Raw genomic sequence first — 16822 nt, 5'->3', positions numbered from 1 at the left:
CCAGAAAAAAAGCAAGTATTGACAACCTAGACACGACGGTATATCCGAAAGCGAACATTATGCAAGCATTTACAATGCTTCTAGTGATTTTAAAGTGCTTAGTGTATGATTAACGGAGTTCTATCTAGAAATTTGCATGGAGCAGAACAGCTGCAATTCAGTTTGGGAGCAGTCAGACAAGTAATCAACCTATGATGTCTGAATAGAACGCATAAGCCGTGTCTGATTTTTGACTAGACAATTACGCCATGCCCAAAAAATGTTCATCTAATTTATGGCCATCTCTTAGAGCATAACGTCAGCTAATATTGAATCGAGTGTATTTAGGCAAAAATTTATTTGAATTTTCTACAGTAAGCCATTTTCAACATGTCCATCCCTCACATAATACGAACATTGCCATTCTGCTCTAGTTTCGTTTCGAAGAAAGCGACGGAACAGAGATTGCTTATACGTAATCTATGCCGTTTAAGCTATTTTCGCTTTGTGTTATCAGCACCACCTTATCCACTGGAAAAACTGTTTTGCCATTCTGACAATATATGGCAGTGGTTTTCCCTTCGAATTTCCTTCCTTTCCCTCCGTGGCAAAAAGTACGTTATAGATGCCTACTCGTCCTTGGGTCTCTGTCGTTTGTCATTTTCGCAGTAATTATTAGTACTATTATGCACAAGCATCAATAGTTTCCAGTTTTCTAAATCTTTAGCCCCACACGGTCAACTGTACATGGTTAAGGGTTCCTGGTGAGCAACAAACATGATTATCTCAATTTAAATTCAATAAGATATTTCCTTGTCCATAGCCTCAGCTTGTGAACAGATTATAAGCATATAGGCATTCATAACTGGGCAGTGGATTCGTCATTCTTCTGTTTGACTTTCGAAGAAATTTTCGCGAGTGTCTAAATGCTGCCCAACTCAATACATTTTTAATGGCTGTAAACGTAAAACGGGAAATTAGTAAGCTCTAGAGAATAAGCCTCGGGCATATCTTCAGCAACACTTGGTCCTTAACCAAGAACTTATATACTGCTCTATGAAGGTAGTACTAAAGAGAAAACCGAAATTTTCAAAAAACGTCAATTAGACAGCGATACTATATCAACACGACGCTATATCTGTACTGTAATTGTTTGTTGATTTTTTTATTTATTGTAATAAGTACAGTACAAAATTTATCGTAGGCCCATTCATTTTTTGACAATAGATTGTTGTCCTGACGACTATATTGGCTATGTGTGTGCTGTTGTGTAGAAGGCAACGCATTCTAAAAAAATCTTCCCATTCACAGAAATGCTAATTATCTTTTACTGGTAAGTTTTGATAAACAAGTTTGCTTGGATAGTTAGATCTCGCACGTCAAACGTAGCATTGTTTGAAGGTGCTGGTAGATTATACCTGGAATTCCTTTGTTTCTCCTTCGTGCACTAAGGAATCGATGGCTTTTTGCCGGTTTATAATAATGTCTCCCTTTGGCACAATGCTACAGCAAGTATCATTGAGAAGAGAGGCTGGCAACTGGGCATTTGTTGGGCACGACGAGCTCCAACCGATAAGCTAAAAAGTCGGGTAATTAGTTACGAATGCCAAAAAAAGCCTCCCTATCCCATTAGGCTAGCTATGATTTGCAATCCAAGGTCGAATTCTAACGCTCTCCAAAATGGAGGCTATGCTTGTATAAATGACTTAATTGCATTAGTTTACCGCTATTCTCAATGGATGCGAGTTATTAAGTATATTATGGAGGAGTCTAAAAGCGATAGAGCTTAGAGTGTCGTTAGGATTTTTGCTACATTAATGGGAGGGCATAGCTAGTAGTTAGTATATTAATACGTTGCACTGTCAGCATGGCGAAATCACGAAACGGGGGTAATTGTAAAGCGAGCTGTCTAATAGTAGTGCCTTGGCTCCACAATATGGCCAATACGGTGAGCTTGAAGTACGCGGGTTATACCCCTGGTGGGTATGTACAGATATACGGCACTATCCAGCGTTCGTAAACACGAAGCAGCGGACTCACGAATTGTTACATGTGTGTCGATCAGCAAATACTCAATCAAAAGTTGTTCATCGATCATAGCGATTACATGATACGAAGTTAGTTTGTGATTTCCCGTCAACGTTGCATGTATATTATGGAGCTTGCGTAAGTGAAGTCTCTTAGCGAAGTACTCCCCTTGTCGCTACACAATCCTGGTGCCGGCGACGCGTAGATAGTAGAACGAATTGTACTAAACAGCTCGTAAGATTCGATTTCCCGGTGGACGGAGTGACCTTTCTGGCTGATGAAGATTGCAGTGACGCAAGTGCCATCTGAAACAAAGTGTTTGTCTGAGAACCATCGCTGTTCATATCTATGCCCATCGTGAATTCATGTCCGTCTTCATGATCGATGCGGGCAGCGAAGTTCGAAATCGACATGATCGTTTAGCTACTGCAAATAGTAGAGCATATGCCGTGTCTTTTTTCACTAATATTAATACTGCCATGATTCATAGGGAAACAGTTTGGCCGTTTACGATAAACAGCATTACTATTACGGTCATTTGTGAACGTTTTAGCAGAACTTCTAGTTATTCTATTGAGCGAGGTCAGTCGGAAACGCGTCGATTATACTCGAATCATAACAGCCACTTCGATTTACTAAGAGTTCCATTATTACGTCAGAACTGGGTATACCAAAGACTTCTCCTTTATATTTGTTTAATCATGTATAGTTGTTTGAGCGTATAATGGTAATAGGTTTTATATAACGTTCCCAAGCACTAGATGATCGCAGTTTGTTGCTAAGTCAAACACTATTGTTGTCGATGGTTACACAATTCACAAATAATCCGTAGCTTTCATAACGTGAGATGTCCTGCCGTTGTCTTAACAGAACAAACCAGAAATCGCCGTTCAACTGTTGAAATGAGTCATCGACTAGTAGAAGGTCCATTGTGCTAATGTATTCTGGTTGGTGACGATAATAATATCGTTTAATTTGACATCCAAGGGCCTACCAGTGGGATGATCCGACGTCGACGATCCGTTGTATAGTTAGCCACAGCGACAAACTTCGTGCTTGTAACTAACAGGTTATTTTTTTTCTCAGAAAATAGAAACGAAGGCTTGAAAAAGTTAAAAAGAAAATAATTTGGTCAAAATCTAATTATCACAGAACAGCTATCTGATACCATATGAAGGTACAGCTTCTACTCCTACCTGACTGTAGGTAAAAATTCATTTTTTTTCTCTAAAAACTGACAGCGGAAAGACACTTGACGCACCAAATGCTGAACGCTAAATGTGTCTATCATTGAGTAGCGAAAAACACAAAACCTATTATGATCACAGTGGCTTTGAGGTGTGTCTGTTTTAGAAAAATATATTTAATCGATAGCACAGTTAATTAACAGGTAATTATTTAATGAAAAACATTTTTCCAAAATGTATATAACAGTACATTGTTCTTTCCCAGTTACGTAAGCAATTCTTAATACGGCATATATATATTCTTTTTATCCAGCCATAACTACAATTCTATCTGTAATAAATTATGTGGTCATACTAGTTTATGATTACTTTTTAAGTAACTAGTTTTATAACTAATTTTATTAACAATTTTTGACCCTGGAATTTATTCTTTGACGAAGGAAAATAATTATTTGCAATAATAATCATTGTAAATTTTATTTAATTACCTTTACTTATAAATAAAGTTTCACTTATGCACTAAATTAATGATTTTTTAGGAGAAGTAAAAATAATCCGTCTATTTCCAGATACTTTTACGGGTTATATGTCGATTACGTATTGGTGAAAACGACAAGGTATTTGAAGCATTGATGCTAATTTTTTTTGGCTTCATGTGTGTATTGATTTGTTGTTATAATAATGCTAGGTGCATATTACCAGGTAGTTCCTTTTCAGTTAAATAAGGAAGTTACGACTCAAAGCAAAAGTTATATGTCAATGGACTGTATATATTTGTTACCTATTCAGTAATCAGATCTAGCCAAGTTTTCACAATAGCTACTAAGTGATTCGGGTTATCCTCTAAGGGAGGGGTCTATGCGTTAATGCGGCATAAACCTCCACTTTGATTTTAGTTGTCTTTGTGGTCACAGACAGTAGCTAGTTTTTGCTACGCCATTTAAGTTAAAAATTTTTATAGTTGATCATGGAACTCGAAAGATTCAGTTTACCTACAATTTAACAGAAACAAGAATCAGGCAACAAAAATCTAAGGTATTACAATGTAGGTCTTTGCAAACAGGCATCCAACTCGTTATGGATTCAGTTACTAAAAGCCTAAAACGCTCATTACGGAACGTTTGCTGGTGTAATCTCAATTTTTTTCTATTCCAGAAAATGTTGTTTTACACACAACTTTGTTTGCCCAGTTTTCTATATTCTTCGGCTTAAAATTACATTCTGCTAGTTTATTTAAATTTTTTTTTTTTATAGCTATTCATATTTTTCAATTTGGGACAGCATCTGGCGTCTGACTATTTTTATCGTAATGTTGATCTATATCTTAAAGACGTTGTTAGGAACAACTGGCGTTGTTACAGGTAGTCCTTCTCTTTTACTCGAGCCACCAAAGGTGCCATGATTTACAAGGCAAAAGGGCTAATACGGGCAAATCAAGCCGATGAATTGGCTTCTCCGGAAAAAAACTAATTACAACCACCAATAGCAAATAACTAAAGCCACTTTGCTCTTCAATAGATGCTTAACGATATACGAAATGTTCGTGCGGAAATGTTTGCACGTTTTCGTTTAAACTTCGTAGAAAAGAAGCCGATACCATTGATTAACGACTACCGTCGTAGTCGTCCATAACATGCTGCCATTACTTTTCCCATGCATGTCTAAGTATCACTGCTTGGCCGACTGTTAATTTGATTGACTGACGTGATCGCCACTACTGTGCTTTCTCTTACTTGCGAAATCGATCCGGTAGAACTATGAGCCATATACACTCGGATGCGATCCTGTTTAGCCAAGGAGCATGCTACTGTGTTATGTCGTGCATTTAACATTTTGAGCGGCGTTTGTCACTATGAAGCCCGCTGGGCTGTTCCGAAGACCTTCGATAAATTCTGTATCGCTTCAGGTTGCGCTCGGGGCTAAGGCGGCACAGTGTTTTTCTTTCTCAACTATCCGCAAGGCAAGGCGAGAATATGTACGTTCATAGTTATGTACATCGTAAAAAACTAGGTATTCGTTTGATTAGGTTTCGTCAGATACTACTACGACCCAGTCATCAACACCCGATTCAGTGGGTCTCAGGACGTGACGTCACGGGTGACAATAAAGAGTCAAGATATGGAAGCGTGCGTGTGCGAATTTTAAACTATTATATATGTATATTTCAGCATCATATTGAGATCTAAAGCTAATTAGATGAAGAAAAACAAGACACGCATCAAATGTACAACGTATGTATATATACATTAGCAACGAGTACATCAAATTATTTAGTAGCGCCATAAACGGAAAAAAGAATCTAAAAAAAGAAGAAGAATAGAAAGAATTGTTATCTTCCGTTGGCCTCGCTGAACGGTATTGAGGGCAAATTTCGGAAACTCTGTGTTTGCCCCATATGTGTCATTATTTGGTGTAAAATTTCGGTGGCTTTTAATGGGCTCGTTCATGGATCTTCTCAGTTTGTTCGTGTTAAGGGCCCGCGAGTGCGTGTCTCTGCGTTAGTCATTTTTTTTCGATCATTGTTTTATCACAAACCGTACCAACATCGGTTTAGTGTATTTTGGAGAGGATGTGACATATTGCTGAGCTGGCCATAGAATGATGATGTTCTTTTGTGAATATTCTATTTTTGCTTTCAGTGTTTTTCTCCCTCTTACAGTTCCACCCCCATATGTCCGTCCGACGTCTGAATAATGCCATTTGCCCATGATATCAATAATGAAAATAAAACTATTCTTCGTATCGATAACTTTTTCTCTGTATTTAGCAAAAAAATAACAGTCTCTATATTCAGACGATAGTCCTGCTTCAATTAATACCCGTTTTACTCGCTTTACCTCCACCTCATAAAACAGACAAATCAATAACATAAGCTCTTAATCACTAATTGGCTTATTTCGACGTCAGTATCTGACGTCATATTTTAGCAGAAAGGCTTGGCAGCCTCGGGGCTGAACAGATCGGGGTAACATGTGTACCGCCCGCTGAGTGAAAGACACTAATAATAACTGCGCGACTGTAGTGATGCCCAAAAGCACAACCCAGGATGCCTGGCGCTATTGTTTGCCCCCGGGGGTGATAAGCAGGCGAACACGATGGCTAAACAAAACAAAGTAGAGCAAGATACATTCGTGGTAAAGCAAGTAACCGCATTTCAAATCCGTGTAAAGATTTGTTCTTTTTTTATTCGTTATTTGTATATAGCCCATAATCTACTTTCAAAGATTCTGTTTTCAACAAATTTATGACGAAATAATTAATCAGGGTCTAACCCAAGTGTGTGTGATTAACTATGAAACGTATTCGTTTATCTGGTAAAGAGCCTGGTATACTTGCGTTGACGTCAAGGGCAGTACAATTGTATACGTCTGTTTTAGGTTGAATTTACGATATGGGAACATATTGTCGCATATCGTATATGGAGTATTGTCTTATCAACTTCAGATCCATGGTGGAATTTAAATAATATTATCATAACAACGTTTGCTTATAAAATGCCTAGCGTCTAGGTCATTCCAGGTGCTCTGTTATTTTTTTCGATTCCACTAACCTAATCTACCACACAAGTCAAAAATCCTATATTCTCCATAGAGGAACGGCCCTAGTGTAATGTAAAAAGGGCAAAGTACCATTAGGTTTGCAGAGCATACAATAGATACTACTGTGTTATACAGTGGATACCGCATTTGAGCTAGACGTATCAACGCATGCCGCTAGCTCAAAGTAGCTCAAAGAACCCGCTTTTGTATTAATAATAAGCATAAAAGGTTAAAAAAAAAAGTTTCACAAACCTTTGAATTCTATGCCAGAGTTTCAATGAATCACCGGGACAGAGAACCTTTCTCGCTGTTACTTTAGAAGCTGAAAGGTCAGCTGTCCATGGAATACGGATTGACAGAGTATATTCAGATTGAGCTCCACACTGCAAGCGAGCGTGTTATTTAAAGTTGTTTACAGTTTCAAATTATGAAGACGTACGTAATCATTCAACGGCCGGTCACGTCTTTAAACGGTTAGACGATAGATAGAAAAAATTAACGCCGTAGATTAGACCGAGTATATAATGATGTTGATGCATCAGTATTATTTGTATAATATCATCTCTTCCATCGCTTGAGTTGCTTCAGTTCCTGATCGGCCATTTATTAAACAGAATAGGGAGGCAGAAGTAATTACGTGGTATAAGCCCCTCCTCTGAAAAAATGTTCGTTTTGAAATGAAAGCCGTTCGCAGCATATAATAACACGCAGCGTAACATCTGTTGAAAGCAACAAATTGGACCGTCAGAGCGAACAGATGGAAAATTACCCAACTGCATAGGTATCATCAGTGTACACACACACACACGCACAGACACACACACATATACGTATTAGAGAGAATTAGAGCATGACGGTCAGGTTGTATAAATAAGCAGAGTCATGCTTACAATACATTACACCACATAAATAGATTTTTATTTTAAAAAAATGAAGGAAAAACTTATCTTTTCAAATTAGATCTTAGCTCTCATACCAACCGTGGGACCGTTATGGTACTATGAGCTTGAATCTACAGGCATTACATACGAATAGGAGAATTTCTGCTGGGCACTACTTGATAATTGTGTTTTCTCAGGAAATAAATCGCGGACATTTGACGCGCCTCTCCATGACATATTTAAAAAGGCCTAAAGTGACAAGAATATATACTAGCTATTACACTATGGTGGAAATCGATGCTTAATCCATACCTGTTCTGCAAAGTGGATCGAAGACGAGTCCATCCGAAAAATAGTAGGGTAATGTTTTTTTACAGCCTAAAGAGGTACGATCCTGTAGATGGTACCAATAAAGAAGTGTATCATTCTTTTCTTGAGTCGTTCATAGAATGAAGCGAGTTGTGATGCATCTTTTCAATTCAGAACCTCTGTCTGAATCTACTTCTGTTAATTAATGAGGTAAAAAAATAGACAAATAAGTGCTGCGCGATTTGAACGAGTATCAATAACAAGGACTTCGTCTCTTTCCTTCACGATACAACAGTGTTTTGCATTAAGGAAGGTGGATAATCGCAGGCAGTGGTCTCGGGCTGAACGAACGGGAAAAAAACGAGATCGGCTCATTCTTATTCATTAAAATGAATCCATAACTGCAATAGCTTAGAGTATGTCTTCGGTAGTCTACCGTAAGTATTTCTGTCTGCCACAGCTTCATCAATCCCAGGTTTACCGATCATTGCTGGTGTGTAACTTCAACTATTGGAGGATATGATGTTGGAAATTATGCAAAGCCAAGATAATTACCCATTCCTATTACGCGACAGCGCTTGACCTTATAAGACAAAAATCACTATGGAAAACACAGCCAGGAGCCTTTCTGTCGTCCATTATACTTAGTAGATATCGCTATCACAAAAAAATTACCAAATAATTGTTCAAATCTTAACACGCTACAGGAATTATTTTTTGAGACTTTTTTAAATTCTCATAACCCAGACTTTTAGAGAAAATAAGTAAATTACTATCAAAATGGGAGAAGATCATCGATGGTGGCATATAGTTCGATTGAAGATAAAATAATTATTACGGCGAAATAATAAGCGTTTGCCACAGGAAGCTTGTTGGACGTCCTTAAACCGCATGTATGACCCCACCCCAGTAACTATGCTATTGAATAAACGAATACGGGTTCAGTAAAGAAAAGGATCAATGCTTGACATCGATATATACTTGCTGATGCTATGCGTAAGAAGTCGGGAAAAAGGTAGAACAAAAAGGGCACTTTGGCGATTACGGTGAGGTGCTAATCCACACCATAGCGCATCTTCAAGTGAGCCTGGTATATACGTGTTATGAGATGGGTCTTCCCGCAGATACTATTCGCAGCTACAGAAATAGATCGTCAGACGTAATCAGAGGGTATCAACTAAAAAAAAAAATATTAAGATGTGGAAATTGGAACTACATTGTGCTGTCTACCACTTAAGCTTTGTACGGATTGCGATGTTATATACATATATATATATATATATATAACGTTGCAGGCACGTAACGATCATGGTTTATTTTTGTTGTGAGATCCTTATTTACGTTTGTTGCGATGACTGCCAATTATATTGTACGCATGTGGAAATTTGCCTCTTTCCTACTTATATGTATATGTAGCTTCCAATTCAGTTTTACACGTACAAAAACATGGAGTTTGAGTCCGTTTAAACCTGTTCAACGGGGCGGAAAAGTCCGAAAGGGATTTTACGGCGTTCCCCTACTTAATATACAATCTAGATTTTTTAGTATTGAAATAGTTGCTTCCTTGGAAGACGAAAACAATTTCCACGAATAAGATTTACTAACCTATGAATTTTACTTGGACCGTTTATATTGGTATCTACCTGATCAGTTGTTGTTGTAATCGTCGTCACGGTCGTTGTTGTACTCGTATGGTCTCTTTGAGAGAATCGCTTTCTTTTTTAAGGTGTTTTTAAGAATTTAAACAACGCTGAAACGATGCATATATATATATATATATATAAGCTTTGCTTTGAAACTTTTACAAAAAATTACCGTGTTAGAAGCCTATATTTGTTATACTATGAGTATAAGATTTAGAGCATACAGTCGCATGGAGCGATGCTACACTAAGAGCTCAAATAACTTCTACGAGTCACTGAACGTGTTAGTAGATCAATGCTCCTTAAAGTTTCTATTCAGACTTCTATATATATTATACAGTTGGCGCCAAATTCAAATAAATTCAATCAAATAGTTTCAAACTTCGAGAACCACGGAACATTTTTAGACGGTTTTCGGCCTATGAAGTAACATTACTCTACTTTACACTGGTACTCTACATGTCGATAAAAAATATTGGCACACATTTTCAGACTACTGACAAAGTCAGCAGAAAAATTGAAATATCGTATTTTCGCGATTGCGGGCGTAATAAGTGAATTTCAGCTAGACGAGCATTTTCGTATTGTTACGTACAGCCGGTGTCTTCCGTCTCACCATCTGAAATGATGTTTGCCGACGCTGAATAACTAAACAGTACTGCTAAAGTGTACTTGACTTGTTGGGATTTTAGTGTTTTCTGGTAGTTTGACGTATTTTTGTACGTAAAGTGATGGTGAAATAGTAAGAGAAATAGATGCCACCGGGGAGCAGAAAATAGTGATCTGCTTCGTCAAAACGAATGTACATAAAACAAGTTTTCTGAAACGCTTCATGCTTTTCAGCATGCAGTCGGCAAAGCCGCTAGGAAATCAGGGAGAAATATCGGTCTGGGCCTTACCACAGATCGTAAAATCAATTTCTGTTTATTTGCACGTATATGATCCACCTTTCATCATTCGTAATGAACGCATTTAGAAATGACTGGACTCTCTGGCGTTTTGTGGAGTTTCACGGATGGAAATACGATCAAAAAAATTATTATATGTGGCACTTCTATACAGCCAGCCTATATATTATATATAGCTAGCGTTTTTCGTAAAATTGTTTGACAATAGACTTTTAGCTGGTCGGCGATATCGTAGCTTCTAACGTGTTAATCCTGCTTAACTTTCGCTATAATTATATCGTTTGTTTACGTAATCAATTGGTCACTACAAAAAGCCTCCTTCACACCGGAACTTCTAGAGCGAAAGCGACATAACGACCTTTGGGAAGTTTCATCCGATCGCGCATACCTTAGCCATAAGTGGCACGCATCTTTTGCGAAACTAGCCAGCCTTCATCATATCAACATAACATTTCAATAAAATTTAAATAAGAACAAAGGGATTCCAGCAATTTTCAAATTTTAGTCTTCAGCCAAGACTAACTCCGAGCCAACGCGACTCAGATTACCTAGGACATATGGCCTTAAGACCGTCTGGCCAGTACTTTATTGACAAGCCAATAGATCAGCTTGTCGATAGATGATATAGTTGTGTAATTACTTTCATTGTTATTTGTATTTTGCATCCGGTTTTTTAAGAAACGGTTGCATCCGGTTTTTTAAGAACAAATCCAAATCGAGCTACGTAGCGAATCTTTATAAAACGTACGGACGATTCTAGCTTAGTTACTCACGCAGCGAATTTGTGTTACGCGTATTCAGTTCATCGGCATACGCTTTGCCTTGACATCTTTAATCGCTTTAACATGAGTAATACCCGAAGTGTGACTAAAATAAGTATATACCTTATTTCTATTGTAGTCACCGCCGTTATTATTGTTATAGAACGGTGTTAATATAAAGTTTGATAGATTAAACGCACGGGCAGCCGTGGTGATTGAAGCGGATTCTAAATTCAGCTCACAAAACCCAACTACAGACATGTAAATACTATGCACATTCCTATCAATCGTCTACGAGGTAAAACAGAGATATTCGAAGTTCGTGATCGCGTGTCTGTGCAGTCAGTCGACAATCTTATCGAAGGTCTGCGACACCTGGCACGTTTCGATACGACATTCGCACCACGCGGGTCACAAAGATCTTACTCGCTAATGTACGTAGGCGCAGGTTTTTTCTTGTAGTCTTTTGGTTCAGCGCAAACTTAAGGGCAGGCAGTTGTAAGGGTGATATTTGCTGCATCATTCGATGATATGCTGTCTAGAATTTAAAGGGCTAAAAAGTTCGTATTGATAAAACATAGAAGCGTTCACATCAAGGGATTTCATTTGTAAATTTCCCTTTGTCGCGCGTCCATATTGGTTCAAATGCGTATATAGGCTCATCCGCCTAAAGTGCCTTACTACTATTAATAATTAATTAGTATTTTTTAGAACTGTTGTATATAAACAGTAAACTATAGTTATGTTAACTTTTTGATGGTCATGCGCTGATTTATTCTAGCCTTTATTCGGCTGATATTGTAAACTACGCCTTAGAACTTAAAGCCAACCAATATAACTTCTTTAATCCATATAGAACTTTTTAACTATGGCTGCATATCAAGCTATATTGTTACATGTATATTCATTGAGTTGTCACCCCAGTCGGCTATATACAAAAAAATTCCAGCGAGATTACATTTTGGCCTGGTAGCAGGTCAAAGGGCTCTAAGCACCCAACGAGTCCAACAAAATACAAAAAAATCTCGAAAAAAACTAATTTTAAGAGCTTATTCAACGACCTAACTGGCGATAGATACATGTAAGTCGCAAAATGATTAGGGACGTTTTTCTTCATTTTCACGAACTTTCCCCTTAATATAGGCATTTATTTATTTATTAGGCAGCTTCAAGAGAGGGCATTTATGAAATCGCTAACGATGAGTCAAAAGCAGTTACACTTTTTATATAATTATTATATTGTTATTCCTACATTAAGTCGAAAATGCAACAAGTTTACCGACAAATACCCACCAACACTATAATATGATACAGTGCAATCAATAAGAAACATTATAGCTAATTGCCATTGCGAATTTTATGGCACTGGTCCAAAGTTAACGAAGTTGCTGAGTTTTGAGAGCATCCCTTTACGGAAAGCATTAGGATCGGCCTTTGATCGGGCCTCGGTCTTTTTAGGACACGTTTTGCCGGTTGGTCTAACTGCAGACGCAACCTTTGACTAGAACATGTCGACGGATACTTATTAGAAAAATCACTGCAGTCGATTTTCGTATGATAGTCTCACAATAATGCGATCTGTAAGAAAGGGTCGTCTTAATGCTTTTTTCGACATCGCCTTCCTGTATTATTCTGACTACTATGTCAGCGGATTTCATCAACGGATGGTAGACCAAGCATTGCTAATCCGGTTAGGACAAACTTTTATGATAATAGCAACGCTAGTACAAAATGAGACATAAATACACTTGTTTTAATGACCGATGCTCATTGTGTGTCATTACTCCTCTGGCTCCTGCTTTAGCTGTTTTAAAGGCTACTTTAGAAGGTCCTATTATTATCCTAATTAAAAATTGGTCCTTTACTCGATTTGATTTAACGATATTTTACTTTCAAACCGGTTTATAGATTCTATATGATTGAGAGTCAACTTTCAAGTCCGGAACCGGCCTCAGAACGAGTCGGATCGATGCTACACTATTTGCTTTTGTCAAATGTTTCCCTTAATAACACATTAAATTTGTTTGTTTTATTGCATTATCGTGTAGGCACCAATTTGATTTCAGCCAGTTTAGCACTGCTGGCCATTAAGAGCGAAAGTTTCTAAAAGTTGTATAGTGAAAGGAATCGTTAATTTAACTAGATCATTACTGAGCGAACTGTTTCACACATAGTAACAGTTGTTTTGTATTCTTCCTAAAAACGATTCTGGAACATCCATATTCACGCATTTATATAGAGAGGATGTAAAGGGCAAGTAACAATTTAGCCAAGCACGCGATCGGTTGTGCCTAGAACAACAATCGAAAGGCGCGCCACTTTTCTTAATAGCCATCTGCTTGTTTCTCAGCTCAGCTTTGAGCTTTTCCTGTGTTAAACTCATTGTGAGAATTATCTCGAATGCAGTTAGATAACAGTGACAAGTAAAAATTTGGTATTGATCCTGATGAAGCAAAAAGGAAACATTTGATGCTTTCCTAGCTCTTTATGTTGAACTCGTCTGGTTTTCCATTGATCAACCTTACGAACGCCAACATTGCCATGTTAGTATTTCGCTAGAAGCAGAAAATAAGCGGTACGATAGTGGCCAGTCTGGCGATAATTATCGATATGGGCGCCAATAGACCCTGTGGAGCTTCCTGCACTGATGTCTTAAGCGCTATCAATAAATAACGATGTACGGGAAAACAGAATTATTTACGTTGTTCATCGGAAGAGCGTTGCAGATAGTGCCTTCTTTTTCTGTTCCGACATAATACCTTTGTAACAACAAATTGAATCAGCGTGTTTCTTTAGAGGACATGAAGAGCAGATCTGAATTTGATCAGACTGAATAAAATCGTTCTACAATATTGTCTTCGAACGTATGTTTTTTCATACCTATTGCCTAGAGACCCTTCAAAGTACCGTTGGTGTTCTGCTCCCACGACTGTTAACAGCTGTAGCTTGGCAAGACAGAATCTATGTGATAGCATTATACTTGCGGAAATTCAATTTCCATTTTAAAATAATGAACTTCAATTGTTACAGGAAGTTCGTACCATTTATTAGCTGAATCCGTAACGTACATCGATTCTCCGAACGTCGATGACCGAAAGTGTGAGTCCATTTTGGTATAGACAACATAACTAATGTGTGGTCCATTAAGATTTAAAGGATTCAGCAAGACCGGCTGACTCCTGGGATGCCTTTACAGCATTATTCATCTGACATATATGTCTTACAGTAATAATAAGTTAAGATTTAAAAAGGTAACAGAACTTGATGTTTATATAATATTATACAACAAACAGTTGATTAGGCTGTAATTCCAAAGAGTGTAACTTATAATCGATACAGCGTCGTTGTAATGTCTTAGTTTGTGACAGGATAAGTTCTGTTTACAGAACCAGAAATAGTGTAAATTAACAGTTCGTTTAATTTTAATATTAGTTATGTATTAAAACCAACATATACAGATCTAGCATAGTCTTTAGCTAAAGTATTGAACTTATTATGCATCAATGAAGATTATCAATGTAGTTCTCGTAAAAAGTCTACTCCTCGTTAATGAAAAGCTGCTTCTGGGAAAATTTCAAAGTGCGTTTAAAATTCACGCCAAATGATTAAAAATGGGGCCCAGTTTGCATAAAACTGAGCTCTATTTTTAATTGTTATGGAGAAACTAGGCTCTATTGTAAGCACATACAGTATGGCTATCATTTACCAATATTCTGTTCAGTAGAAGATCCTAAAGCCGCGGGGTCCGACAAAAATGGAGTCCATGTATTTGCAGTTCGTGATAATGCTGTGGGGCGCCGTTTTCTTGGCATGAACTTGTGCCGTATTTTTGTCTACCTGAAGTCGGGATTCATGTAGATCCCACGTGGACTTCGAATTCATTTGATGAAATTCCCTTTCAAAGACTGACGATGAGCTCGTTGGTTCGTCGTACATTGATGCAGGGCGCTCACGACGACCGGGAGAAGAAGCAGCTTTAGCTGGAAGGCCAATTAAAATTTAAGATTGAGAAGAATCGAAATTAAAGATAACAACAAAGTCAATCTGTCTTGTCCTATTAAGTTATTTAGGAAAAATATTTGTATATATGTGAAAAAAGTTTTTAAGGGAAGCTTGACTACTCAATAAGCAACAGAGTTGTTCCCAACCAAATGGATCGCAGCATTACCTTACACCATTTAACCGAATGCCTCATCTGGGGGTTACAACATTAATCAACTCCGAATATAGTAATTACGGATCAGATACTGTGACTCGCGCCTTCAGAAAGCAAATTCGATCTTACACACACCTAATTTTCTGTTTTTTTAACGTTTTTTGTTTAAATTTCTGTTTTAACGAAGTTTCACAGGGAGCTATTCGGCTTTTACGTCGTGCTCATCATCACACGTGCATCTCTGGCGTGAAACATACGGTTGGCCAAAGGTTCATGGCCCTTCATGTACCATGTATCGCGTTAGAATATAAATTAGATTGAGATTAAATGACCTATAAGGATATCGCAGAAGTACTGTGCAAAAACGATCTCAACATGCTAAATAGATGGAATCACATAGCCAAACCGTCGTTTGTTGTTATTTCTTCGAACAGAAGGACCGCACTGACGATGTTGTATTATCTTTTATCATTTAACTTCAATGGCTACCGAACTACAGATCTCATCTTTAAACTGTCTGTTAGTTAGATAGGTTAAGTCTTCTAACTATTCATATGACAAAGGCAAGTATCATGCCATACTTCCAGGGAGTATTGTCTAAAGGCAGCGACTTGCATGGCCTAAACTAACCACCTAGGCTACTGCGCTATCCGTCAACGAATTGTGTTGAAAACCGACAAATAAACGCGGCGAACTTTTTTGTAGCAATGCCACATAAAGTAAATCGCTCTAAAGTCCAGAACTGTTCGGCAAGGGGATCGAACACGTTCCGAAAGCCGATAGAAGCAAGCCATAAAACAGATGACAGTCTGCTCTTTTAAACTTCTCTCCATTTCGATTAGATGCCATGTCTTCAAACAGGAAACAAGACACTGGAGTGCTACCGGTCCGACTCGCAGCGAGCGAGCGACCGACAAGTAATTTCTACCTGTTCTAGCGACAACCTGCAGGACGATACAGCTCGTGGCTGGCAGGTATAGCAGACGAAGGCCTCGATGTCTCGAAGCTTTTTGATTCGAGCAGGCACTCCAGTAGCTATGTAATGCCACTGGCATCATGAGAGTATCAAGTAATAAGATTTTCTATTTTTGCCTACCGAGCATACAATAAACTGGGGATGATGTTGGAGACGCCGCACCAATTTGCATTCAGGCTCATTACTCGCGTTCCCTGGTCTGTGCCTCATAGTTACATAATTAAAGGTAGCAGTCATTTATTCGCCCTACATAGCGTCCTTGTTTGAGATTAGCGACGGAAAAACCCAGAATTGAATGTTTATTTGTCCGCGTTGTAACTCTGTCTCGCAATGTACCAACTGCGACCGTAGTTTTTCCGTCCGTTCGAATCGAAGTTTTCTCCTGCTGACACTACACCAACTACCGCCTTGGCGTCTCTTGTAACAACTTGTCGTTTTTACCATTAATTCACTCT

At 38.1% G+C, this 16822-nt stretch overlaps 1 protein-coding gene and 1 long non-coding RNA gene across 5 annotated transcripts in view; both read right to left on the bottom strand.

The window, feature by feature from the left end:
* Positions 1–1116: 1116 nt before the first annotated feature.
* LOC111259997 (uncharacterized) lies at positions 1117–9658 on the bottom strand. The gene is made up of 2 exons (XR_002679983.2): positions 9567–9658; positions 1117–2312 (listed from the first exon to the last, which is right to left on the bottom strand). It is a non-coding gene; the product is annotated as an uncharacterized LOC111259997 (long non-coding RNA).
* Positions 9659–14256: 4598 nt separating this feature from the next.
* The window catches only part of LOC111259996 (uncharacterized), a 5839-nt gene continuing 3273 nt past the window's right edge, over positions 14257–16822 (bottom strand). For all 4 annotated transcript variants that reach the window (XR_015310829.1, XR_015310830.1, XM_022832416.2 and 1 more), the window contains one exon: positions 14257–15215. Coding sequence is in view for 2 of the 4 variants with exons in the window: in XM_022832416.2 (XP_022688151.1) it covers positions 14953–15215 (263 nt within the window). In the remaining 2 variants the exon portion in view is untranslated. The remainder of the gene's footprint in view (positions 15216–16822) is intronic.

This window comes from Varroa jacobsoni, unplaced genomic scaffold, assembly GCF_002532875.2.
Source record: "Varroa jacobsoni isolate VJ856 unplaced genomic scaffold, vjacob_1.0 scaffold_390, whole genome shotgun sequence".
NCBI classification, from domain to species: Eukaryota; Metazoa; Arthropoda; class Arachnida; order Mesostigmata; family Varroidae; genus Varroa; species Varroa jacobsoni.
This window is presented reverse-complemented; position numbering and strand designations above follow the sequence as displayed.